At 49.0% G+C, this 26273-nt stretch overlaps 1 protein-coding gene across 1 annotated transcript in view; it reads left to right on the plus strand.

Moving 5' to 3' along the window:
• The window catches only part of LOC115469500 (E3 ubiquitin-protein ligase TTC3-like), a 299116-nt gene that overhangs the window by 263570 nt on the left and 9273 nt on the right, over positions 1 to 26273 (plus strand). The window contains exons 40-43 of the mRNA XM_030202218.1: positions 8726 to 9159; positions 11157 to 11301; positions 19259 to 19504; positions 24461 to 24550. Of these exons, the coding sequence (XP_030058078.1) occupies positions 8726 to 9159; positions 11157 to 11301; positions 19259 to 19504; positions 24461 to 24550 (915 nt within the window). The remainder of the gene's footprint in view (positions 1 to 8725; positions 9160 to 11156; positions 11302 to 19258; positions 19505 to 24460; positions 24551 to 26273) is intronic.

Genomic DNA, 26273 nt, shown 5'->3' on the forward strand with positions numbered 1-26273 from the left:
ATACGCAGTCAGTTTCAACATTGAAGAATCTGTACTGTATAAGTTTTGGCAGATCATAAAAGTGATCATTCAGTAGTTAAAAGGAATTGTAGTTTACATGTTGTCTATAGGATAATGGGAAGGGGGGGGACAAAACTAAAAGATTGATGACGGTATAGATCACTATGTAATTGCTGCAGACAATCTCTTATATTTGAATGTTATTGTTTCAATATTGAGTATGTGAATTCACTGTACGGTCATTAATAAAAAAACTGTTGAAAACTAAAAGCAGCATCAAACAGGTAGGCCTTTAGCCCGGATTTGAAGGCGGCCAGGGATGGAGCTTGACATAATGGCTCAGCGAGTCTATTCCAGGCATAAGGTGCGGCAAGATAAAAGGAACAGAGTCTGGAGTTAGCAATGGAGGAGAAGGGTACAATTAGGAAATATTTGCTTAGTGAACGGAGTTCCTGGGAAAGAGTGTAGGGAGAGATGAGGGTGGAGAGGTAGTGAGGGGCAGCAGACTGAATGCACTTTATAGGTTAAGAGGAGCTTGAACTGTCTTACATTATTGTTTGTTTAATACTTTGATTATCCCCCATTTTGACTATTACTGAAAAAGCAAATAATCAAATGCAATAAAAAAATACTAAATATAGGTTACTCTAATCTATAAGGGCATCTGACCCTTTAGGCAGGAGCTGATTAGTCTAACCCAGTAGTTCCCAAACCTGGTCCTGGAGGCACCCCAGCCAGTCAGGTTTTTAGAATATTCACCATGAATATTTGTGAGATAGATTTGCATGCAGTGGAAGCAGTGCATGCAGATCGCTCTCATGAATATTCATTGTGGGTATCCTGAAAATCTGACTGGCTGGGGTGCCTCCAGGACCAGGTTTGGGAACCACTGGTCTAACCCCCTGACAGCTTTGACAATTGCCTCTTAATTACAGGCGCTCGCATGAACCTTACAAAAGTGTTAATTCCATGGTGAAGTATGGCAGCCTGGGCACAGATCCCTACAGCAGTGACAGAGTTAACACAGTTTGAGTTGTGAAACATAGGCACAAGAACTATGAATGCCAAAGGACAGCTTCACTGCAGAAGATGTAAACATGTGATCTTGCTTCTGAGTCATGCTCTGGTCACAGTGACATTTCTCCTAATTTTCGGAGAGAGAGTCTGCATTTGCTTCTTATTTTCCCCTCTGTTTCACAGCTTAAATTGTGTTAACCCTGTCACTTACTACTACTACTACTACTTAACATTTCTAAAGCGCTACTAGGGTTACGCAGCGCTGTACAATTTAACATGGAAGGACAGTCCCTGCTTGAAGAGCTTACAATCTAAAAGACAAATGTACAGTTAATCTGATAGGTCAGACAGATAGGGGCAACCTATATGTTCAAAAGGTTAGGTTCCGAATGCAGCATTGAAGAGGTGAGCTTTAAGCAAGGATTTGAAGATGGGTAGGGAGGGGGCTTGGCGTAGGGATTCAGGAAGACTGTTCCAGGCATAGAGTGAGGCAAGGCAAAATGAGCGGAGCCTGGAGTTGGCAATGGTGGAGAAGGGTACTGAGAGGGGGGATTTGTCATGTGAGCGGAGGTTACGGGCAGGAACGTAGGGGGAAATGAGGGTAGAGAGGTATTGAGGAGCAGCAGAGTGAGTGCATTTGTAAATAAGGAGGAGAAGCTTGAATTGGATGCGGTATCTGATCGGAAGCCAGTGAAGCGACTTGAGGAGAGGGGTGATATGAGTATATCGGTTCTGGCGGAATATGAGACGTGCAGCAGAGTTCTGAATGGATTGAAGGGGGGATAGATGACTGAGTGGGAGGCCAGTGAGGAGCAAGTTGCAGTAGTCAAGACGAGAGGTAATGAGAGCGTGGACGAGAGTTCGGGTGGTGTGCTCAGAGAGGAAAAGGCGAATTTTGTTGATGTTGAAAAGGAAGAAGCGACAGGTTTAGGCAGTCTGCTGGATATGCGCAGAGAAGGAGAGGGAGGAGTTGAAGATGACCCCGAGGTTGCGGGCAGATGAGATGGGGAGGATGAGGGTGCCATCAACTGAGATAGAGAGTGGGGGAAGAGGAGAAGTGAGCTTAGGTGGAAAGACGAGGAGCTCGGTCTTGGATATGTTCAGCTTCAGGTGGCGGTTGGACATCCAGGCAGCAATGTCGGATAGGCAGGCCGATACCTTGGCCTGGGTGTCTGCGGTGATGTCTGGTGTGGAGAGATAGAGCTGGGTGTCATCAGCGTAAAGATGATACTGGAAGCCATTAGATGAGATCAGTGAGCCTAGGGAAGAGGTGTAGATAGAGAAGAGAAGGGGTCCAAGGACAGATCCCTGGGGAACTCCAACAGATAGCGGGATGGGAGTGGAGGAAGATCCATGAGAGTGCACCCTGAATGTGCGGTGGGAGAGATAGGAGGAGAACCAGGAGAGGACAGAGCCCTGGAACCCAAATGAGGCCAGTGTGGCGAGAAGTAAATCGTGATTGACAGTGTCAAAAGCGGCAGAAAGATCGAGGAGGATGAGGATGGAGTAGTGGCCTCTGGATTTGGCCAGGAGCAGGTCATTGCAGACTTTAGAGAGTGCTGTTTCTGTCGAGTGGAGAGGGGATCTATGCATTTTTGTCTCGCATCTCTCCTAGCCTTTGAAAAAAAGTGTAAATTATCTCCTTGCCATTTTTGTAAAAATGAGAGGAGCAGACAGAGGCTGTATGTTTTTAGTGGTACTTAATGAAATAACCACTTTTGGATTGTTGGATTGTTAGTCTGCTTTTCCAAATAATGATCTTTTCAGAAAGGGTAGTATTAAGTGTGGAACAGCACCCCCCCCCCCCCCCCCCCCCGCAGCGGAGACGAGGATAATGCTAGAGTCTGAGACATGGAACCAGCTCAGAAGATCAAGTAGAAAAAAAAGGAGTGGTAGAGACTTGGCTGCTGTTTTGGATAGGCAGACAACATAAGCCTAGTGGAGGGGCATAATCGAACGCGAACGCCCATCTCCATGGGCGACTATCTCCGAGGACGGGTACGCGAAGGGGCGGGACAGACCGTATTTTCGAAAAAGATGGGCGTCCATCTTTTGTTTCGATAATACGGTTGGTGCCTGGCAAATGCATCGGATTTGGGCGGATTTGAGATGAGCGGTATCAGTTTTCAGCGATAATGGAAACCAAAGCCGCCCAGCTCAAAAACGAACACATCCAAGACATTTGGTCGTGGGAGGGGCCAGGATTCGTAGTGCAATGGTCCCCCTCACATGCCAGGACACCAACCGAGCACCCTAGGGGGCGCTTTTAAAGTAAAAAAAAAACATTAAAATACCTCCCAAGTCCATAGCTCCCTTCCCTTGGGTGCTGAGCCCCCCAAATCCCACTCCCCAAAACTCTACACCATTACCATAGCACTTATGGTGAAGGGGGGCACCTACATATGGGTACAGTAGGTTTTGGGGTGGGGGTTGGAGGGCTCCAATTTACCACCTCAAGTGTAACAGGTAGGGGGGATGGGCCTGGGTCCACCTGCCTGAAGTGCACTGCACCCACTAACAACTGCTCCAGGGACCTGCATACTGCTGTGATGGAGCTGGGTATGACATCTGAGGCTGGCATACAGGCTGGCAAAAAAAAGTTTTTAAAGTTCTTTTTTTTGGTGGGAGGGAGTTAGTGACCACTGGGGGAGTCAGGGGAGGTCATCCCCAATTTCCTCCAGTGGTCATCTGGGCAGTTGGGGCACTTTTGGGGGACTTATTCGTGAAAAAAAAGGGTCCAAAAAAAGTGGCACAAATTCTCGCTTCTGCCGCCCTTCTTTTTTCCATTATCGGCTGAGGGCGCCCATCTCTCCTCGGCCGATAGACACGCCCCAGTCCCGCCTTCACCATGCCTCTGACACGCCCCCGTCAACTTTGTCCGTTCCCGCGACAGACTGCAGTTGGAGGCACCCAAAATTGGCTTTCAATTATACCGATTTGGGCGCCCCCGGGAGAAGGGCGCCCATCTCCCGATTTGGGTCGGAATATGGGCGCCCTTCTCTTTTGAAAATGAGCTGGTTGGTCTTTTTCTGCTGTCATTTTCTGTGTTTTCTATTCGCAAGACAGCTTACAGCAACTTTAGAATTCAGGTACAAGAAGTCCCTGCTCCATAGAGCTTAAGTGCAAGTGGGTACCTGAGGCAAAGAATGATACTGAGAGAGGTGGGATTTCCGGCCTGGATTTCAGGCCATTGTTCTAAACATTAGGCCACTGCTCCTGTGCACTTGGGTGGTTTTGATGGGGCAGGGGAATTCTGTACTATAGCTGGCTTGTTGTTGCAGTGGGAAAGTTCATGCTGTACGGTAAAGATCAGAGTACAGTGCTACACATACTGAAAACTGTGGCCAATACCCCTGGCCACTTGTACTTTTTTAGCTAATCACTTAGGGAGCAATTCTAGAAAGGGCGCCAAAAGGCAGTGCACTAAGTGCTCATTCTGGGCATCTAGATTCCATTAGTGGAGGAGTAGCATAGTGGTTAAAGCACTGGTCTTGACATCCAGAGGTGCCCAGTTCAATTCCCACTGCTGCTCCATTGTCTCAGGTACAAACTTAGACTGTGAGCCCTCCAGGGTCAGGGAAAATACCCAGTGTACCTGAATGTAACTCACCTTTAGCTACTACTGAAAAAGGTGTGAGCAAAATCCAAATCTAATATAATAAAACGCACCCTCAACGTTCTGAGGACAACGTTCTGTGAAGCCCTGAAGCCATGAAGCCATCTGACGTCACTCCCAGGCTGAAGGGTTCGTGGATTTGTGGTGTGAAGCCTTCAAAGCAGCGAGCCCCGCCCTCGCCTCAAACCAAACAAATCCGGAAGCGAAGCGTCAGGGAAGGAGGCGGCGCTCCCGACGTCTAGCCTTCCCTTCGCTGTGTTCCGCCTTCAAAACAAGGCGGAACACAGCGAAGGGAAAGCTAGACGTCGGGAGCGCCGCCTCCTTCCCTGACGCTTCGCTGCACGAACCGCCACGGAGGTAAAGTTAAAAAGAATAAAAAAAAAAAAAAAGGGATGCATGGATGCGAAGGGGGGGGGGCATGGATGCGAGGGGGGGGCATGGATGCGAGGCATGGATGCGAAGGGGGGGGGCATGGATGCGAGGGGAGGGGGAGAAGAGGGCGGGCCAGGCTGGGACATGGGAGAGAGAGTAACATGGATGCGAGGGGGGGGTCATGGAAGGGCGAGAGGGGACTTGCTGGAAAAGGATGAATGGAGGCGGCAGGGGACAGAGGAGCATGGATGGGTATGGATTAGGAGGGCAGGGCACAGGGAGAGAGGGGAATTACTGGAAATGGATGAATGGAGGGGGCAGGGGACAGAGGAGCATGGATGGGCATGGATTGGGAGGGCAGGACTCAGGGAGAGAGGGAAATTGCTGGATAGGGAAAAATGGAGGGGCCAGATGAGCATGGATTGGAAGGGCAGGACTCAGGGAGAGGGGAATTGCTGGATAGGGATGAATGGAGGGGACAGATGGGCATGGATGGATATGGATTGCAGAGCAGGCCTCAGGCAGAGAGGGGAAATGCTGGATAGGGAAAAATGGAGGGGCCAGGTGACAGAGGAGCATGGATGGGCATGGATTGGAAGGGCAGGACTCAGGGAGAGGGGAATTGCTGGATAGGGATGAATGGAGGGGACAGATGGGCATGGATGGATATGGATTGCAGAGCAGGCCTCAGGCAGAGAGGGGAAATGCTGGATAGGGAAAAATGGAGGGGCCAGGTGACAGAGGAGCATGGATGGGCATGGATTGGAAGGGCAGGACTCAGGGAGAGGGGAATTGCTGGATAGGGATGAATGGAGGGGACAGATGGGCATGGATGGATATGGATTGCAGAGCAGGCCTCAGGCAGAGAGGGGAAATGCTGGATAGGGAAAAATGGAGGGGCCAGGTGACAGAGGAGCATGGATGGGCATGGATTGGAAGGGCAGGACTCAGGGAGAGGGGAATTGCTGGATAGGGATGAATGGAGGGGACAGATGGGCATGGATGGATATGGATTGCAGAGCAGGCCTCAGGCAGAGAGGGGAAATGCTGGATAGGGAAAAATGGAGGGGCCAGGTGACAGAGGAGCATGGATGGGCATGGATTGGAAGGGCAGAACTCAGGGAGAGGGGAATTGCTGGATAGGGATGAATGGAGGGGACAGATGGGCATGGATGGATATGGATTGCAGGGCAGGCCTCAGGCAGAGAGGGGAAATGCTGGATAGGGATGAATGGAGGGGGCAGGTGACAGACAAACATGGATGGGCATGGATTGGGAGGGCAGGGCTCAGGGACAGAGGGGAATTGCTGGAAAAGGATGAATGGAGGGGGCAGGGGACAGATGGCCATGGATTGGGAGGGCACGGCTCACACTCTCTCTCTCATATACAATGTCTTTCTGACTCTCACTCTCACACACTCTGTCTCACACAGTATCACATTCACTCTCTATGTGCCACACAGTCACTCACACACTCGCTTGGTGTCATACACTCACTCTCACAGAGAATCTGTGTCTCACACACACTCTCTCTCTTGCCCACACACACACACTCTCTCTCTCACACTGTGTCTCACATGCACACACTCTCATTCTCACACACACTCTCTCACAAACACACTCACACCCAGACTCACTCTCTCTCTCACACACTCACACTTTCACTCTGACTCTCAAACAGTCACTCTCACATACACTCTCCCAAACATACACACTCCGAGGAAAACCTTGCTAGCGCCCGTTTCATTTGTGTCAGAAACGGGCCTTTTTTACTAGTAAATAAATAAAGTTAAAGAATACTAGTATAAGTTGGCATTTATGTGCCAACATTTAGGCATGCCCACACAACACCAGGTATGGATGTGACTGTAATAGTCTCACACATAAGTGCCAGTGTTCTTTAATCTTGTTACACAAATGGCACTTAACGTTTAAGCACTAAAGTTTATAGAGTTAAGGTTGTTGGAGAATAACAGGTTACCTAGACTAAAAGGTCAAGTAGATAAATATTTGTACCCTATTTTGTAAAAAAAATACATAGTTGCCTTTGTGTATTTTTAAAATTGCTTCTCAGAAACTGTAGAAATTGCAGGTAAAATGAAACCGCAGGCATTTACACCTGCTCAGAAACAGGTGTAGAAGGCAAAGAACGGTATTACCACCTGTGCGTAATGCCTGAGTGCTACCCCTGGGACCCACCTTGGGGTTAACCCTGTAGCCACATGGAGGGTCCTACCCAGCGCTGCTCAGGCCCACTTGCACATATGCGCCTACACTAGCATAACTTCTACCCACTTGCTTCTGGACAGGTTCTCCCCACCTGCAAGTTATTACCCTGGTTGTTTCTAGGGGCACAGGGGCCACAATCCTGGAGGTCCCACAAGTCCCAGGAAACACCCACAGTCCAAGAACACAAATTGCCAGGATTCTTAGTCACTCCAGGACAACAGAGCTAACAAACTAATAGGTTTATTATCAAAAAAAGTAGAATAGTTAACATTAAAAGTTTTAAAACTGCACACTGGAACAGGTAAAATAACAAGGATTTAATGTTAAATCTAACTGAACACTTTTTACTGCCTAAGTAGTACCTGGGGAGATCAGGAAAATAAACTGCCCACAGGAATTGAACAGGGTCTCGGTGCAGAGGTCCACTTCCTCCACACTCCCAACTGAGACTGGGGAGTTATATCACATTCTGGGCTAGGTCTTTGGCTTCAGAGACAATCTGGCACAGAGCATTAGCACTAAGAATGTTTGACCAATGGCACTGCAGGTTACTTTTCCCTCAGGGGTTTTCCTTTGGGGAAGGTAAGCTACAAAGAAAACAGACCTCTGGTACAGCTGTAATGCAGAGGTTAGCCACCACCTGCTTGTCCAATCAAGGGAAATACACTGAAGAGAAAAAATGTCATAGGGCAAAAATACAAATTACAAAGCATGGAAGGTCCCCTGTTTCACCACACCACCTTCAAAAGGGATCCTTCAAAGTGCAAATTCTTTATTAAATTACCCAATATGGCCACATTTTGCCTCAGGATGCATTGGAATGAAGGTGAAGAAACTGAAAACTTCAAAACTGTAATAAATGTGTGGCTATCTCACTTTTATTTTAAGGTATTGTTTAGGTCAATATCTGTTCTCAGATTGTACCACTGATGCACCCTGAGGGTGAAAAGTGCCCAAACTGGGTAATTTAATAAAGAATTTGAAGGACCCCTTTTGAATGTGGTAGTACTGTTTTTTTTTTTTTTGTTTGTTTTTCATTTTTTGTCTTTTGGCTTTCTGTATTACTAAGCTTCCATGGTTTCATCAGAAACAGATGTGTACATCCTACCCCTGATGCAGACAGGAATGCCGAAACATGGCCCGTGTCAGGACTTTGAATAAAGATTTGCTATCCTAGCTCTGGAGGCCCCTGGTGCTTTTTTGTTTTTCTGTTTGTTGCTTTTGTACTTTGGATTGTCCCCTCTCCTTTGTTTTATAAAATACGGACATAAATTGCAAATCTGTCTTCAATCTACCCCTAACATGCCTTCTGTGGAGTCACAAGTACACATGGGTAGTAAAATTTATCCCCTTAACCCCTGTCACAATATAAATGATAAATTCATATTAATTTTTGTCTACTTCCATTTTTGTATTCGTTTAGTGAAATGTTCTTCCAACTCTGTGCTGAATAATTTTTGTATTCTTAAATATATGGGCTTCTCTCTGCAGGTAATACAAGACAGCATCCTTATTAATGACCCAGCAGTGGTTATGTATTCATCTGCGCCTACAGAAAGATATTCTACCAGACTCAGTGCTTTTCCAAGCCCCAAAGAACAAAGGGTGAGGCAGTCCACAGTCCACATCCAGACCCTTGCCGATAAGACAGGCATACCTAAAAGTACCCATTCTGATTCTGGTAATAGCACTGGCTCGGCAGATACGTCCTCACTTACTACAGGAAAGGCTTACGCTGGGCAAGCTCCTGCGTCCCAGTCTGTAGCGACAGCTAAGGCTGTCAGCCAGAACATAAAGAGTAAGAAGAAATCATCAAACAAACAGCCGGCAGAGACTATCTCAGCACCAACCAAGCTGCAGATGCCCAAGAAATCATGCGAGAAGATAACAGAGCAGCTCCTGACTATATTTCCACATCTTAGCAGGTAGACCAAGATTATTTTTGTTGTTCTCTTTAGCAAAATTGTGCTGTATAAAGTTTGTTGAGAGAGACGCTGCACTAGGGGGGCAGACTCAAAAAAGATGTCGGGAAGTATTTTTTCACGGAGAGGGTGGTGGATGCTTGGAATGCCCTCCCGCGGGAGGTGGTGGAGATGAAAACGGTAACGGAATTCAAACATGCGTGGGATATGCATAGAGGAATCCTGTGCAGCAGGAATGGATCCTCAGAAGCTTAGCTGAAATTGGGTGGCGGAGCAGGTGGGGGGAAGAGGGGTTGGTGGTTGGGAGGCTGGGATAGGGGAGGGCAGACTTGTACAGTCTGTACCAGAGCCGCTGATGGGAGACGGGACTGGTGGTTGGGAGGCGGGAAATACTGCTGGGCAGACTTATACGGTCTGTGCCCTGAAAAAGACAGGTACAAATTCAAAATATGAGTTTATCTTGGGCAGACTAGATGGACCATGCAGGTCTTTTTCTGCCGTCATCTACTATGTTACTAGTACTTGAAATCGCCCTTGTACTGATTAAGTTGTTATTAAAACAAAGCCTTAGACCATAGTTCTCAAGCCTTTCCTGGAGGCAGACCCCCGAACGCTGGCCCTGAGCTGTAGTCTTGACCTACTGGCATGACTGTGAATCCCCCCGGGGTCTTTCAGTACAAGGATGTTGCTGTATAGCCTGTTAGGAAGAGAGAAGAGCTTATAAATTATGAGAACCAAGAATGAGCACTGGGACTTCAGAAATTAAAGGACTTTTATTTTTCATACCTTTCTTGTAGCAGTATAGTTTTAATGTGTAACGGTTCATAGATGACAAGCTATTTCCTAATTCCTGTGCTCTGTGCACTAGAGAAAAAGCAGCATTAAGCTGGTTTTGCTGATATATGCTAGAGAGGAAGTGATATGAAAAGCATCTCAATTGTTCCTGTGTCTTGTCTACACTACTTAGATTTAAGTGGAGTGAAGGAGTAGTAGTTAGTGCAGCGGACTTTGATCCTGGGTAACTGGGTTCAATTCCCATTGCAGCTCCTTGTGACTTTGGGCAAGTCACTTAACCCTCCATTGCCCCAGGCACAAATAAGTGCCTGTATTGTACTATGTAAACTGCTTTGAATGTAGTTGCAGAAACCACAGAAAGGCAGTATATCACATCCCCATTCTCTTTCTCTCCCTTAATCATGCAAGGACAAGCTCTTACTGTCTGAGGTCAGATATTTGCAGGTTCGAAAGTGGGCTAAGATAGGAGTAACTGAGGAAATCTATGAAAAATTAAACATTTTTAAAACTAGGAATGATATCTGGAAATGCGAAAGTGGGAGATTTATTTATTTTTGTTTTTAATGAAAATCCTTAAAAGCTGAAAGATATTTTATAGAAAATGGCCCTTTTTTTAATATTAACAAACCTAAAACTTGGTTTGGCTTAGTGGCAGTTGTGTGGTGTCTTGTGAGAGATCTGGTTTCAATTCCCAGCCTCGGGGGGCCTCAGCTTTCACTCAGCAATACGATTTGGTGGCCATACTTAATATACTTGATAGCCATAGTCCAGACGTAGCTGCAGTTCATTGTCTCAGGGGAGAATTATATCTGCAGTGAGTTAGGGGGAGAGTTTGGCTCTTAGTATCATAGCCCAAAAGAACAGGGAGAAACTGCCAAGCTTAATAAAATAAACTTAGGCTAATTTATGCAGATGTGCTGCAGAACTGCCGCAAAATCTAAAGGAAAATTGAACAAGTTTCTAAGCCCCGTTGAGCAGTGCTAATGCCTTGACCTGATGTGCAGCACCAGTGAGTTCATTCTCCAAGGTGCGCCCCTTCCTGTTATCCAGACAAGTCTAGCTGGGGTAGAAGCATAAACAAGCAGCCTCCAACTTTTAATATTTGCTTAAGCAAAGGGGATTTGAATTTCTTTATAATTTCAAAAACATTCTTAGGCTCTTGTGTGCCTTCATTCATGTTCCAAATGTATTATTTTTGTTAACAGCACTGAACTTGATAACTTCATAAAAGAAGTGAGATGTAAAAATGGAAATACGCTTGCTGGTTTGGGCTATGAGGAACTGATCAGCCAGGTTACAGAACACATACTTGACCAACAGAGCAGGACGCCAGTGGCATTGCCACAGCAGGTGACTGGAAAGCTGAGTTTTCATACTGCAAAGGCTGTTTTCAGTTCTGAGACTTGTCACTATTTTTGTGTTTTGAGTTTCATTGGTGCTACCGGTAGTTCCTAATGCTAGTCTGATTCAGTGACATCATGTTCTCCTCTTTGCCACAAATTTGTGAGTGTAAGATGCCACATTCCTGTTGGGTCTTGGACTTTGCTAGCTGAGAGGAGAGCAGTGACGTAGCTATGGGGGGCCATGTTTGGCTGGCGGGGGGTCCCTGACCCCAACCCCTGCCAGCTGATGCGTTTATTTGTCCCGCGCTGGTCTCGAACTTGCCTCCTCTCCTGTTTCCAGTCATGCAGTGCACGGCGTGCTAAAAACAGAAGCAAGTGCGAGACCAGTGCAGGACAGACAAAACGCTTCAGCTGGCGGGGGATGGGGTCCCCCACCAGCAAAGGTACCTTGTGGGGGGGAGGGCTCTGAGGCGGGCTAAAATGTTCCCCACCCCCCACTTTGGGCTCTGTACCCCCCACCCACCAAGGTCTGGCTACGCCCCTGGTGATGAGCACCCAGAAAGCTTTTGTTTTTCATGTGAGTTGTTCATTTGTTTGGGTTTTTTTTTGCTTGTGTGTATGGAAACAAGCACACACTATGTGCCGATAATGTCCAATTATCGGCAGAAGACATTCATTTCAAATGATAGCACATCCCTAGTGGAGAGTGACTTCTGCCCTCTTCAAAGCGATGCTTTCAGTTGTGTGATTATTGCTACAGTGCCTGGCAGACTTCTGTGGTCTGTTCCCTGATCATGGCTGGACAGATTTGGATGGGCTGGAGTGGGGCTTCGATGACAGCTTCAGTAGTTGCTGAACAAGGCCCATGCCAGGCAGACTTCTACGGTCTGTGCTCTGAAAATGGCAAGGACAAATCAAGATCAAGTATACATATATAATATCACGTTATACCATATACTGCGAGTTTCTCGAGTAGACTAGATGGGCTGTACAGGTCTTTATCTGCCGTCGTCTATTATGTTACTGTGTAACAGTGGTTCTCCGAGGACAAGCAGGCTGCTTGTTCTCACGACTGGGTGACGTCCGCGGCAGCCCCCACCAACCGGAAATAAGCTTCGCGGGACAGTCGACACGCAGGGCACGCCCACCGCGCATGCGCGGCCGTCTTCCCGCCCGTGCGCGACCGCTCCCGCCAGTTACTTTTTTTCCGCGACTGAGAGAGTTGTGTTTTCCCCTCTCTCTCGTTTCAGCCGCCGGATTTTTTCGACCGCGTTTACGCGGATCGTCGCTTTTGGCCTGTTCGGCCTCTTCTTCTTCTTCTTTCTCTTTTATTAAAAAAAAAAAAAAAAAAAAAAAGAATTTTGCGCGTGTGGAGCACGCGCTCCTTCTTTTCCCTCGCTTTCTAGCGGGGACGCCTCGTTGCGGCCTAGTGGCCGCTCGGTCGGTTTCAGTTTTCGTGGTGTGATTTTAGCCACCATTGCCGACTTTGACTTCGCCGACGCGATTTTTCCGTCGATGTCCTCGAAGGTCCCGAGTGGATTTAAAAAGTGTGGTCGCTGCGGCCGGCCGATCTCGCAGACCGACACCCACGCTTGGTGCCTCCAGTGCCTCGGGCCGGAGCACAATCTCAAGTCGTGCGTTTTGTGTCTCGGTCTCCGGAAACGGACTCAGGTTGCGAGGCAAGTTCTGCGGGACCGTCTTTTTGGAACTTGCGCCGGCCCCTCGACGTCGACCTCGACGGCATCGGTATCGAAGACCGGTTCTTCGGTACCGGTATCGATGCCCGAGACATCGGCACCGATGGCAGCGACCCCAGGAGAACAGGTCCCGTCGGCCCGCCGGTCCGCCGGCGAGAGTGGGGTAGAGAGACCGCGTGGGCAGTCGGCCCCGGTCACTCCCTCAACTCGTGAGCCACGGGACCGAACCCTGTCGGACCCGGTACCCCGAGACCGAGGGGGATCGACCTCCTCCTCCTCCATGCCCTCCGGCACCGGTGACGTGCACCGGAAAAAAGACAAGAAGCGCCGTCACCGGGAGCCCTCGGTGCACCCTGAAGAGGAGTCGACGCCGAAGCGTCATCGCAGAGAGGAGAGATCTCCGTCGGTGGTGGAGGTACCGACGCGTCGGGGTTCCGGCACCTCGGTGCCGTCTCCTGGCCCCCAGCAGCTTCCGGCACCGACACCCTTACCGGCCCCACCGCCTTTCCCGGCAGCGGGCCTGGACGAGTGCCTCAGAGCCATCCTTCCGGGGATCCTGGAAGGGCTGATGCGCCAGGCTGTGCCGGCGCCGGGGGTGCTTGCGCCCTCGGCGCCGATGACTGTGGCGCCGGCGAGCTCTAGCCCGGCGCCGGGGCAGTCGACACCGCCGCCGCTTGCGGTGCCGGTCTCGACAGCCACGCAGGTGGAGTCCCCGTCGACGTCGATGGAGGGAGCTCCGTCCCTGCCGGCGCGGGAGTCCACCGCTCGACGACACCGAGACCTCGGTGCCTCGACGTCGAGCCGGGCCCGGTACCGGACGCAGCTACATGAGCTAATGTCCGATACCGAGGATGAGGACTCGTGGGGGGAAGAGGAGGACCCGAGATATTTCTCCTCAGAGGAGTCTACGGGCCTTCCCTCGGACCCCACGCCGTCACCGGAGAGGAAGCTCTCACCTCCTGAGAGTCTCTCCTTTGCCTCCTTTGTGCGGGATATGTCTATAAGCATTCCCTTTCCCGTGGTCTCTGTGGAAGAGCCGAGGGCCGAGATGCTCGAGGTCCTCGACTATCCATCACCACCTAGAGAGTCCTCCACGGTACCGCTGCACAATGTCCTGAAGGAGACGCTGCTCCGGAACTGGGTGCGACCACTAACTAATCCCACCATTCCCAAGAAAGCAGAGTCCCAGTACAGGATCCACTCTGACCCAGAGCTCATGCGGCCCCAGTTGCCCCATGACTCAGCGGTCGTGGATTCTGCTCTCAAGAGGGCACGGAGTTCGAGGGATACCGCCTCGGCGCCCCCGGGGCGGGAGTCTCGCACTCTGGACTCATTTGGGAGGAAGGCCTACCAATCCTCCATGCTCGTGACCCGCATCCAATCTTACCTGCTCTATATGAGCATCCACATGCGGACCAATGTGCAACAGCTGGCGGACCTGGTCGATAAGCTCCCGCCGGAGCAATCCAGGCCTTATCAGGAGGTGGTCAGGCAGCTGAAGGCGTGCAGAAAGTTCCTGTCCAGGGGGATTTTTGACACCTGTGACGTGGCATCTCGTGCTGCGGCCCAAGGTATAGTGATGCGCAGGCTCTCATGGCTGCGTGCCTCTGACCTGGACAACCGCACCCAGCAGAGACTGGCTGACGTCCCTTGCCGGGGGGATAACATTTTCGGTGAGAAGGTCGAGCAGATGGTGGACCAACTGCATCAGCGGGAAACCGCTCTCGACAAGCTCTCCCACCGGGCGCCTTCAGCACCCGCCCCCACGGGTGGGCGTTTTTCCCGGGCACGGCAGGCTGCACCCTATTCTTTTGCAAAGCGTAGGTACAACCAGCCGGCCCGAAGGCCTCGCCAGGCACAGGGACAGCCCCAGCGCGCTCGTTCTCGTCAACAGCGTGCGCCTAAGCAGCCCCCCGCGCCTCCACAGCAAAAGCCGGGGACGGGCTTTTGACTGGATCCACGGGAACATAGCCGCCCTACAAGTGTCCGTACCGGACGATCTGCCGGTCGGAGGGAGGTTAAAATTTTTTCACCAAAGGTGGCCTCTCATAACCTCCGACCAGTGGGTTCTCCAAATAGTGCGGTGCGGATACGCCCTGAATTTGGCCTCCCTGCCTCCAAATTGTCCTTCGGGAGCTCAGTCTTTCAGCTCCCTTCACAAGCAGGTACTTGCAGAGGAACTCTCCGCCCTTCTCAGCGCCAATGCGGTCGAGCCCGTACCACCCGGGCAGGAAGGGCAGGGATTCTATTCCAGGTACTTCCTTGTGGAAAAGAAAACAGGGGGGATGCGTCCCATCCTAGACCTGAGAGGCCTGAACAAATTCCTGGTCAAAGAAAAGTTCAGGATGCTTTCCTTGGGCACCCTTCTGCCAATGATTCAGAAAAACGATTGGCTATGTTCCCTGGATTTAAAGGACGCATACACTCACATCCCGATACTGCCAGCTCACAGACAGTATCTCAGATTCCGCCTGGGCGCACGGCACTTTCAGTATTGTGTGCTGCCCTTTGGGCTCGCCTCTGCCCCACGAGTGTTTACAAAGTGCCTCGTGGTGGTGGCGGCGTATCTACGCAAGCTGGGAGTGCACGTGTTCCCATATCTCGACGATTGGCTGGTCAAGAGCACCTCGGAGGCAGGAGCCCTCCGGTCCATGCAGTGCACTATTCAACTTCTGGAGCTGCTGGGGTTTGTGATCAATTACCCAAAGTCCCATCTCCAGCCTACTCAGTCTCTGGAATTCATAGGAGCGCTGCTGAATACCCAGACGGCTCAGGCCTACCTTCCCGAAGCGAGGGCTACCAATCTCTTGGCCCTGGCTTCGCAGACCAGAGCGTCTCAGCAGATCACAGCTCGGCAGATGTTGAGACTTCTGGGTCATATGGCCTCCACAGTTCATGTGACTCCCATGGCTCGTCTTCACATGAGATCTGCTCAAGGGACCCTAGCTTCCCAGTGGTTTCAAGCCACCGGGAATCTAGAAGATGTCATCCGCCTCTCCACCAGTTGCCGCACTTCACTGCTCTGGTGGACCATCCGGACCAATTTGACCCTGGGACGTCCATTCCAAATTCCGCAGCCCACGAAAGTGCTGACGACGGATGCATCTCGCCTGGGGTGGGGAGCCCATGTCGATGGGCTCCACACTCAGGGTCTGTGGTCCCTCCAGGAAAAGGATCTGCAGATCAACCTCCTGGAGCTCCGAGCGATCTGGAACGCACTGAAGGCTTTCAGAGATCGGCTGTCCTGTCAAATTATCCAAATTCGGACAGACAATCAGGTTGCAATGTATTACGTCAACAAGCAGGGGGGCACCGGATCTCGCCCCCTGTGCCAGGAGGCCGTCGGGATGTGGCGTTGGGCGTGTCGGTTCGGCATGCTCCTCCAAGCCACGTACCTGGCAGGCGTAAACAACAGTCTGGCCGACAGACTGAGCAGAGTCATGCAACCGCACGAGTGGTCGCTCCATGCCAGAGTGGTACGCAAGATCTTCCGAGCGTGGGGCACCCCCTCGGTGGACCTTTTCGCCTCTCAGACCAACCACAAGCTGCCTCTGTTCTGTTCCAGACTTCAGGCACACGGCAGGCTAGCGTCGGATGCCTTTCTCCTCCATTGGGGGACCGGCCTCCTGTATGCTTATCCTCCCATACCTTTGGTGGGGAAGACCTTACTGAAGCTCAAGCAAGACCGCGGCACCATGATTCTGATCGCGCCCTTTTGGCCCCGTCAGATCTGGTTCCCTCTTCTTCTGGAGTTGTCCTCCGAAGAACCGTGGAGATTGGAGTGTTTTCCGACTCTCATTTCGCAGAACGACGGAGCGTTGCTGCACCCCAACCTCCAGTCTCTGGCTCTCACGGCCTGGATGTTGAGGGCGTAGACTTCACTGCGTTGGGTCTGTCTGAGGGTGTCTCCCGGGTCTTGCTTGCCTCTAGGAAGGATTCCACTAAAAAGAGTTACTTTTTCAAGTGGAGGAGGTTTGTCGTGTGGTGTGAGAGCATGGCCCTAGAACCTCGTTCTTGCCCTGCACAGAACCTGCTTGAATACCTTCTGCACTTATCAGAGTCTGGCCTCAAGACCAACTCAGTAAGGAATCACCTTAGTGCGATTAGTGCTTACCATTATCGTGTGGAAGGAAAAGCCATCTCTGGAGAGCCTTTAGTCGTTCGATTCATGAGAGGCTTGCTTTTGTCAAAGCCCCCTATCAAGCCTCCTGTTGTGTCATGGGATCTCAACGTCGTCCTCACCCAGCTGATGAAACCTCCTTTTGAGCCACTGAATACCTGCCATCTGAAGTACTTGACCTGGAAGGTCATTTTCTTGGTGGCAGTTACTTCAGCTCGTAGGGTCAGTGAGCTTCAAGCCCTAGTAGCTCATGCTCCATATACCAAATTTCATCACAACAGAGTAGTGCTCCGCACCCACCCAAAGTTCCTGCCGAAGGTGGTGTCGGAGTTCCATCTTAACCAGTCAATTGTCTTGCCAACATTCTTCCCCAGGCCGCATACCCGCCCTGCTGAACGTCAGTTGCACACATTGGACTGCAAGAGAGCATTGGCCTTCTACTTGGAGCGGACACAGCCCCACAGACAGTCCGCCCAATTGTTTGTTTCTTTCGACCCTAACAGGCTAGGGGTCGCTGTCGGGAAACGCACCATCTCCAATTGGCTAGCAGATTGCATTTCCTTCACTTACGCCCAGGCTGGGCTGACTCTTGAGGGTCATGTCACGGCTCATAGTGTTAGAGCCATGGCAGCGTCAGTGGCCCACTTGAAGTCAGCCACTATTGAAGAGATTTGCAAGGCTGCGACGTGGTCATCTGTCCACACATTCACATCACATTACTGCCTCCAGCAGGATACCCGACGCGACAGTCGGTTCGGGCAGTCGGTGCTGCAGAATCTGTTTGGGGTGTAAATCCAACTCCACCCTCCAGGACCCGAATTTATTCTGGTCAGGCTGCACTCTCAGTTAGTTGTTCTTCGTAGGTCAATTTCTGTTGTTTCCTCGCCGTTGCGAGGTTCAATTGACCTGGGTTCTTGTTTTGAGTGAGCCTGAGAGCTAGGGATACCCCAGTCGTGAGAACAAGCAGCCTGCTTGTCCTCGGAGAAAGGGTATGATACATACCTGTAGCAGTTGTTCTCCGAGGACAGCAGGCTGATTGTTCTCACCTTCCCTCCCTCCTCCCCTTTGGAGTTGTGTATTTCATATTTTTTGCTAGTCATTCAACTGGCGGGAGCGGTCGCGCACGGGCGGGAAGACGGCCGCGCATGCGCGGTGGGCGTGCCCTGCGTGTCGACCGTCCCGCGAAGCTTATTTCCGGTTGGTGGGGGCTGCCGCGGACGTCACCCAGTCGTGAGAACAATCAGCCTGCTGTCCTCGGAGAACAACTGCTACAGGTATGTATCATACCCTTACCCTCAGAAAGAAGAGACAAAGGGAGACATTCCAAAAGCACAAGGGTCTGACCGATGCAGTGTACACAGCTACAATAAACAGCCAAAGAAAGTAATACTTAAAAAAAACCTTTGTTATTGCAGATAGAGCAAAGCAGGGACATAGGTGTAGAAACACTGTGGCCTGTCTGATGATAAAGAGCTCAGCATCACCTTCCCTCCAGTTTGTATGCTGCTGAAGTAAAAAGCACATTTACTGAGCTTACACATGCACACACACCCCTAATGTCTGCCAGTGGCGTAGGGCAGGAGGGGCGGTCCGCCCCGGGTGCACGCGCTCGGGGGGTGCCGGCCCCACTAGTTCCCTGCTCTTTCTACCCCGGAGCAGGTTACTTCCTGTTCCGGGGCAGACAGAGCAGGGAACCAGCGGGGCCGACGCAGCTCCGAGTGACGTGCACTCGGGGCGGATCGGCCCTCCCGCAGGTAAGAATGTGGGGGGGGGGGTCGCGCCGTGCTGCACCCGGGGGGGGGGTGCGCAGCAGCGACCCACCCCGGGTGCCATTAGCCCTCGCTACGGCACTGATGTCTGCCCAAAGAAACTACAGTGCCATGCCTTGGGAGATTATTTCAACTCGGGCATTCACAAGAAATGGGAAAAAATGATATGAAGTTTGCACAGAGAGTCTGTGCTTGAAATTCATTATAGGATGGCGAAGAATGAAGAAGAGGATGGGGGCCATGGTACTACTAGTTGCTCTGACTCCTAAGCCTCCTGTAGTGTCACAAATTTTAAGGTCTTTCATAGGCATAAGTTGGTAAATTCAGGTTATTTTTGTCCTTATTATAAATGCATTTTATTTTTGTTTGTAACTTTAGGCCAAACTTCCAGTGGGGAAATCTGAAACGATGCCTGCAAGTGCACCAGGGGGGCAGGCTTGGAATGTCGTTCAAACAACACGCAAGCCAACAGCAGCAGATGTAGCTAAGCAAGGTGCAGCCAACATGAAGACCCCGTCTAGTGCAGGAGGGAGCAGAAAGTGTGGCCCGTCTGAACTAACCCAACCCTGGGGGTCTGTTGGAGGACCAGCAAAAACCAAGTGGCAAAAATCTGCTAACTCTGCTGTAAGTTTTCTGGCTCAGTTTGGTGCATACACTTTAATGAAATTTCAAATTAAAAACATTTCCGTGATATTCCCTGGTTAGGTTAAAGGAAGTGTCAGCCTACTAATCAACAGTATCTACTGTGTCAAGGAACAAGTGTTAACTTTTATTTATGTATTTGCTGCATTTGTATCCCACATTTTCCCACCTTTTTGCAGGCTCAATGTGGCTTACAATGTTCCTTCATGGAATTTCCCATTACAGAGTGAACAAGGTACAATAGATTACATAGAGAGCATGGGTGACATAATAGATATATGGATGACATAGTGGTTCGTCTTACAGAGTAAAAGAAGCAATTGGTGCTATCTAAGGACATTGATGACCTGGTAAATTAAGCAGGTAGAAATAATAGAACGTCGTTTCATAGTAAGATGCACTTGGTATAGTACACGTAGTATAGATGAACTAGAAGATATACACAGTAAGCATAGGGAAAAAACGTTTTGGATTTTACGTAATTGGTGATGAATTACAATTCCTATTTTGGGTCATTGTGCTACGCCTTGTTGAAGAGATAAGTCTTCAGTGATTTACGAAAGTTGTTTAGATTGTAAATTTTTTCCTGGTCCCTTGGCAGTGTGTTCCACAGTTGCGGCCCATTCAAAGTGAATGAGCTGTGTTGGCCATTAGCGCACAGCATCCGCTAGCACGGCTTAGTAAACAGGGGCATAAGGGAGTTAGGGGCTCTTTTACAAAGCCAATGGAGGGCTAACGCGTAGGTAGTGTGCGCCAGATCGGCACTACTGCCAGGGTAGCACGTGCGCCCGGTGCTAATTCCGAGTTTAGAACACGCCGAATCCCGTGGTAGAAAATATTTTTCTATTTTCTACTGTGAGGGGCGTTCCCACCGGTAATCGCCATTGCGCAGGTAGTATGTGAGCCCTTACTGCTGGGTCAGTGGATGGCGGTAAGGGCTCAGGCCGTAAATAGGTGCATGCTAGTTTTCATTTTTGCAGACGCCCATTTCCCGGCCCATTGTAAAAAGGCCATTTTTTTTTACACTGTTATATAAAAGGACCTCTCAATGTGTTAAGGGCTTTAGGATCATAGGTTATTAAAAAAAAAAAAAAAAAAAGTCTAATTCTCCATTTGAATGCTAAAAGTGCCATAAATAAACAGAGAAAAGTCTCATCTTGGTGAAATTCTTCCAAATAGTTTTGACTTGCAGTTGACAAACACTCAGTATTGACGGTGGCTAACACATTGCTTGTCGAAAACAAGCTGTTCAGTCATCACTTTGTGTTTTATGGCTGCTTGTTTTCTGAGGTCTTTTTTTCTCTGTTTTATTTTACTTTTCATTCAAAAAGTAATTCATTCCTTGTAAAAGCAGATTCTGTTGATTGGTAGGTTAAAGGAAGTCCAACCTTCATGATAACCAGATAGCAGGTGCCTCAGTTGGATAAGTGGTTTTGAATATTGGGCAGTTAAGTTTTGTGACTGAAAAAGGGATGCTGCTATAGCTTTGTTCAGGACAAAAGATTAAATTAATCGAAAGGCCTAGAGCAGGGTTTCTCAGCCCGGTCCTCGGGACACACCTACCGCGTCAATATAATGGTGGTAGTTCATGCAAATCTCTTATGCATGTTCATTGTGGATATCCTGAAATCCTGATAGGCTAGGTGTGTCCTGAGAACTGGATCAAGAACTACTGGCCTAGAGCAAAAAGAAATTTCTTTTGTTGGTGGAGCATCAGAGGAAAAGATTGCAAAATCCAAATTAACTAAATTACGACTGATACATTATTGGATCTGATTCCTTGTCAGTGGTTTCCTCCTACCCCCTGGGTTTCCAGCTCAGTCAGAACATCGCCTGCTGGGGATTATTGTGCATATATGCTGCAGAACTTCTTTAACTCCTCCTGGGGATTCGATCCTCCCTATTTCCCACCTAGGGCAGTCAGGACAGTGAAAGTCCTTGGCCAGGTCCCACAGATCATACCTATCTCAGTAACCTATTATCCTTGACTGGTTAGCATTACTGCTGACATAGCTGGGACTCTGAATTGGGGCACTTGCTGCTCAGACACTGAGTACTGCATCATCCAATCCAGAGAGCAGAAACCAGATTCAAATTTGATTGGCTCACATGGCGGGCATGCAGCAGTGATACAGGACTGTGAGCTCCGGGCTTAAATATTTTCCATTACTGATTAGTTTTATGAGCTCTGCATTGCTAGTTTTGTTGCAAAGCTATTCCTTTGCTATCCTATAAGTAGCGGTGTTATTTTCCAGGACTTGCCTGTTTTCTTTTTTTTTCATTTTATATTTGTTGTGAAATGTTACATCACAGTAACACAGTAAATGACAGCAGTAAAAAGACCTGCATGGTCCTCCAGTCTGCCTGACAAAGCTGCCAGAGCTACACCTGCCACTCTGTGCAAATTACTACTCCGTGATTGAACACTGGCATCACAAGCAGTGCAATCTGCAGTTTGTTGCCATGCCTCTGACATACAGGCAATTCTATTTGATGCTCCAATATCTAAGCTTAGTAAATTTCCTTTTCACTGTTCTTTGTTTGGGGATGCTCTTGACAAACTGGTCAAGAGTGGGGGAGACTATAAAGTTCCTCATCTTTTGGAGGACAGTCCTCGGGTGGCTGGTAGAGGGTCTTCTAGGAGAGGAGTAGGTTTCAGGACTTGTGTAGATATAGGCCTGGCAAGGATGGTGGTCTATAACATAGTTGTTTCTGTCAGTGGGTGCAGCCCTTTTGGGAGGGGACCACCAGAGAGGCCCCAGAAGGTTTTAGGGTCCAGCCTCGATTCCTGTGGGGTGAGGCTGTGGGATTTTTATTGGAGGTGGACTCAGATTACCTGTGACCAGTGGGTGCTCAAGGTTGTTTGCGACAGGTATGTGATGGAGTTATTAATTTAGTCTTGTCAGTGCTGGTCTTCACCTTTCGAGCCCTTAGCTGGATGTACACTTAATGATCTGACCTTGAAGAAGGATGATCTCATTGCCCTATCTTCTGGGCAGCACATTTCAGAGCTGCAGGGCAGGCTGTCGTGTAGAGAGCCTTTCCTCTAGATTGTTAAGGAAAAGTTAGTTTTCCGGGTGGTTCCTTCCTTCCCGAGGTGGTCTCGACCTTTCATATGAATCAGTTGGTTTCTCTACTGGTGCTGGGTGACCAGGCTGGCTTGGAGGAACAGAAGCGCTTACACTGTCTGGCTATCCGCATAGTTCTTCATCATTATTTGCGGGTGACTCCGGAGTTTCAGTGCTCGTTTCGTCTGTTTGTGTTAATTGGTGGTTCGCATAAAGGAGATGCGGCATCCAAGGCTACTATTGCGCATTGGGTGAAGGAGATGGTGGCGTCTGCCTGTTTGCTTAAGAAGAAGGCTATTCCTCCTTTTTTGAAAGCTCACTCTAGGTGGGCATTGGCAGCTTCCCAGGCTTTGAACATTCCTTGGTTTCTCCACTGGAGATCTGTAGAGCAGCGGCCTCATCTTTGCTTCAGTCCTTTGCTCGTCATTATTAGCTGGATGTGCATGCCCAGCAGTATCAACAGTTTGGAGCAAATAAGCTGGAAACAGGGCTTCGGGGGTCCCACCTATAATAGTCACTGCTCTGGTACTGCCCATCTGTGCTGGACTAGAGGGACGCTATGGAAGGAGAAATTAGGCCTTATCTGCTAATTTGCTTTCCTTTAGTTCCTCTAGACTGACATAGACCCCACCCAGGTTATGGGTTATCCTCTCCATGTGACTTTTTTCCGTAGGGCTGGTTGTTGGGGCCTGGTTTTTTTTCTGTGCTCGCATGAAGAATTTTAGCCATGTTGAAAAAAAAATGAAATTCTCTAAGTGCTATTCCCATACCAGCCTTCTAGGAGGTGGCTGGGGCTTGTTTGGTGTTTTATTCCAGCTTTGAGTGGCAGCAGCTTAGATGCCCTTGGTCGTGAGATCAAGGTGTTGGAGGTGAGAAGAGAGTGATTGCATGTGTGTTTTTCTTTTTTCGTTCTTTCTTTGGATGTCATCTGCTTGGCTAGATGTAAACTGGCTTCTGGGGACTGCACAGCCCACTTATAGGCTTACTTGAAGCTCAATTGTTCTCAGTCTCTCCATCTGCTGGTAGGAGTGCATAACCCATCTGTGCTGGTCTAGAGGGATTAAAGGAAAGCAAATCTAACAGGTAAGGCCTAATTTCTTCTTCTCTTTGCCAGCTCCGTATCAATTCTGCTTTCCAGTTTTGCGTCCCATTCCAGTCCTAATACTGTTCCCTGTTTCATGGTTTTAACAGCATCACTTAAGAAACTAGTAACATTTTTCTAGACTACAGGCTTTCTCTAATTACATAACAATTAAAATGAGCCTCGTAAGGGATGGCCACCATTTTATAGCCCTCTAATTTACCAGAAATGGAAATTTTAGGTGCCAGTTTCATGCAGAGCTCCAGGGGCCTCTTCAGTCACATGGAGCCAGCTCTGTGCGTCCTTAAGCATCCCCAATATTGAGCACATTCTTTGACTGTCCAGGGAAGGGTTAAGTTCCACTGGGTTTAGCACCCTTGGTCGTTTTGAAAAGTTGGCTCCTATGTCAGCAGTCATCTGAGAATAAGCAACCTACCGCTAACTGTACCCATGAGCACAAGAGCATGCTTATGCTCCAAGGCTGTATATCACATCTACAAAGTAATATTGGTGAGAAAACCATAGATTCACTGTAGTCATGATTTAATCATTTATTTTCATCCTAAGAGCATAATGTAAACAGTCTTTAAATTGCTTCTCTAATGTACTGAGAGGTACAGGTATACAGGTGAGCATAATGAGTTGCTATGGATGATGATGACCCTTTACTGCAAAGTGTATCTCACCTACCTCCCTGTTTTTGTCTTGTGAAGCACATAATGTGGGTGGCTGAGGTCTCTTTCTGCAATAGAAGGTAATATGATCCTTTTCTTTTTTGTGTTTCTTCAGCCCTTTGAGGACCCGTGCATAATATGCCACGAGGAGCTAAATCCGAGTACTGTGTGTGTGCTAGAATGTGGACACCAGTTTCATAAAGATGTAAGTCCTTCACCATACATAAGAATGTGTTCTCACAACATCTGGTCTGTTTTCATTTTGCTGGTATTTAGCACTTGGCAGACTAGGAGGCATACCAGCAGCGTAGCCAGACCTGCCATTTTGGGCGGGCCCCGCATTAACCTGGGTGGGCTGTTCCCAACCCACCCCTACACAGTAATTTTAAAATATTCCCTCCCCCCCCCCCCCCCCCCCCCGGCATTTTCTTCTGTCTCCCTCGGCCTACCTTGGCAGCGCTTTCTCCCTTCGCCATCCCCTCCCTCTCTTCTGACGGCTCTCCCCGTCCGCGTGGTCTGTTTATTTTTAGTCCTTGAAGCGCCATTCTCCCTCCAGCACCGCAGCTGCGATTCCGATAGCCTTTTGCCAGCATGCGTCGTCGGGGACGGGGGCCTCTCAGGCGCGTCCTGAGGTGGGATGTGCCTAAGGAGAAGCCCCGCCCCCGACGATGCACGCTGGCAGAAGGCTATCGGAATCGCCAGTGCGGTCCTGGAGGGAGAACGGCGCTTCAAGGACTAAAAATAAACAGACCACGCGGACGGGGAGAGCCAGCAGAAGAGGCAGGAAAAGATGGCTTGGGCTTGTTAGGGTGGGCGCTGGGCGGGCCTGAAGGAAAAGTGGCTGGGCCTGGGCTCGTCCAGGCCCACCCGTGGCTATGCCCCTGAGGCATACAGTTACATTATAAGGAGGCATTTGCTTTAATAAAGTGGCCATTCAACCTTAATTTGTGCAGTAGTCTGTACAAATCAAATATCACTGCTAATTTTATTTAGTGGACTACACTGGGTTCCAGGGAGTTGCGTAGTTTCAAGATTTCTTCTTCATAGGTTTACTGTTGTGATTCTTCACCAGTGGAGCAGAAATCATTGTAATGTAGGAGATCAGAATCCTCAGATAGATACTTGCAGCAGAGATACCAATATCTGTTTCTGTGAATGCATGTTTTTAGTCTGGAGTGTCCTAGCTGCTTTCATTTTGGAGGAAGCACAGGGGGTGAAGGAATATTTTCCAGAAACTACGTATCAACTGAATCCCTCATCCCTCTGAAACAAGGAAAACATAGGTCACCACTTAGCAAAAAAAAATGAGACTACAAACTAGAAACATAATGTTGCCACAAAAATGAAATAGAAAACAAGAGAAACCAGACTGAGCAGTGAAACCACAGAGAAACAGAAATTAATTTCCTACATTACAGAAAAAGAAATACAAGAAATGATTGACGTTATAATTCTGTAAACATCAAAAATAAATGTGGGTCCTTGTTTTCTGACCATTTTATTTTTCCAATTGGATTGTCCTGGTCTCGTTACTACTTCCTTTTGTTGCCTTTCTCCAAGTCCTTTTCCAGGATCTTATTTCCATTTTCTGTTTCTTCACTGTCCTGTCTTCTTCCTAATTCCTGACTTAATACTGATCCTTCTGTTTCATTTTTGTCTCCATTTCTCTCATCTGCCTTTATGAACCTGTAACTAGATTTCATACCTTCTTTTCCCCACAATCCTCAGTGTCCTCTCATCTACTTATTTCCACTTCCTACACTTTCCTCCCATCCCCACCCCTCTCTCATTCCTTCCCCAGCCTTCTATTCCCTGAATTTCACTCACTTTCCAGTCCCCCATTTCCAGCCACTGTATTCGTCACCTGATTCACCTCCCAAGTCTCATCAATCTCTTCCTCTTATCTCCTCCCCAGTCTTTTCTTATGT

This window comes from Microcaecilia unicolor, chromosome 4, assembly GCF_901765095.1.
Source record: "Microcaecilia unicolor chromosome 4, aMicUni1.1, whole genome shotgun sequence".
Lineage (NCBI taxonomy): Eukaryota > Metazoa > Chordata > Amphibia > Gymnophiona > Siphonopidae > Microcaecilia > Microcaecilia unicolor.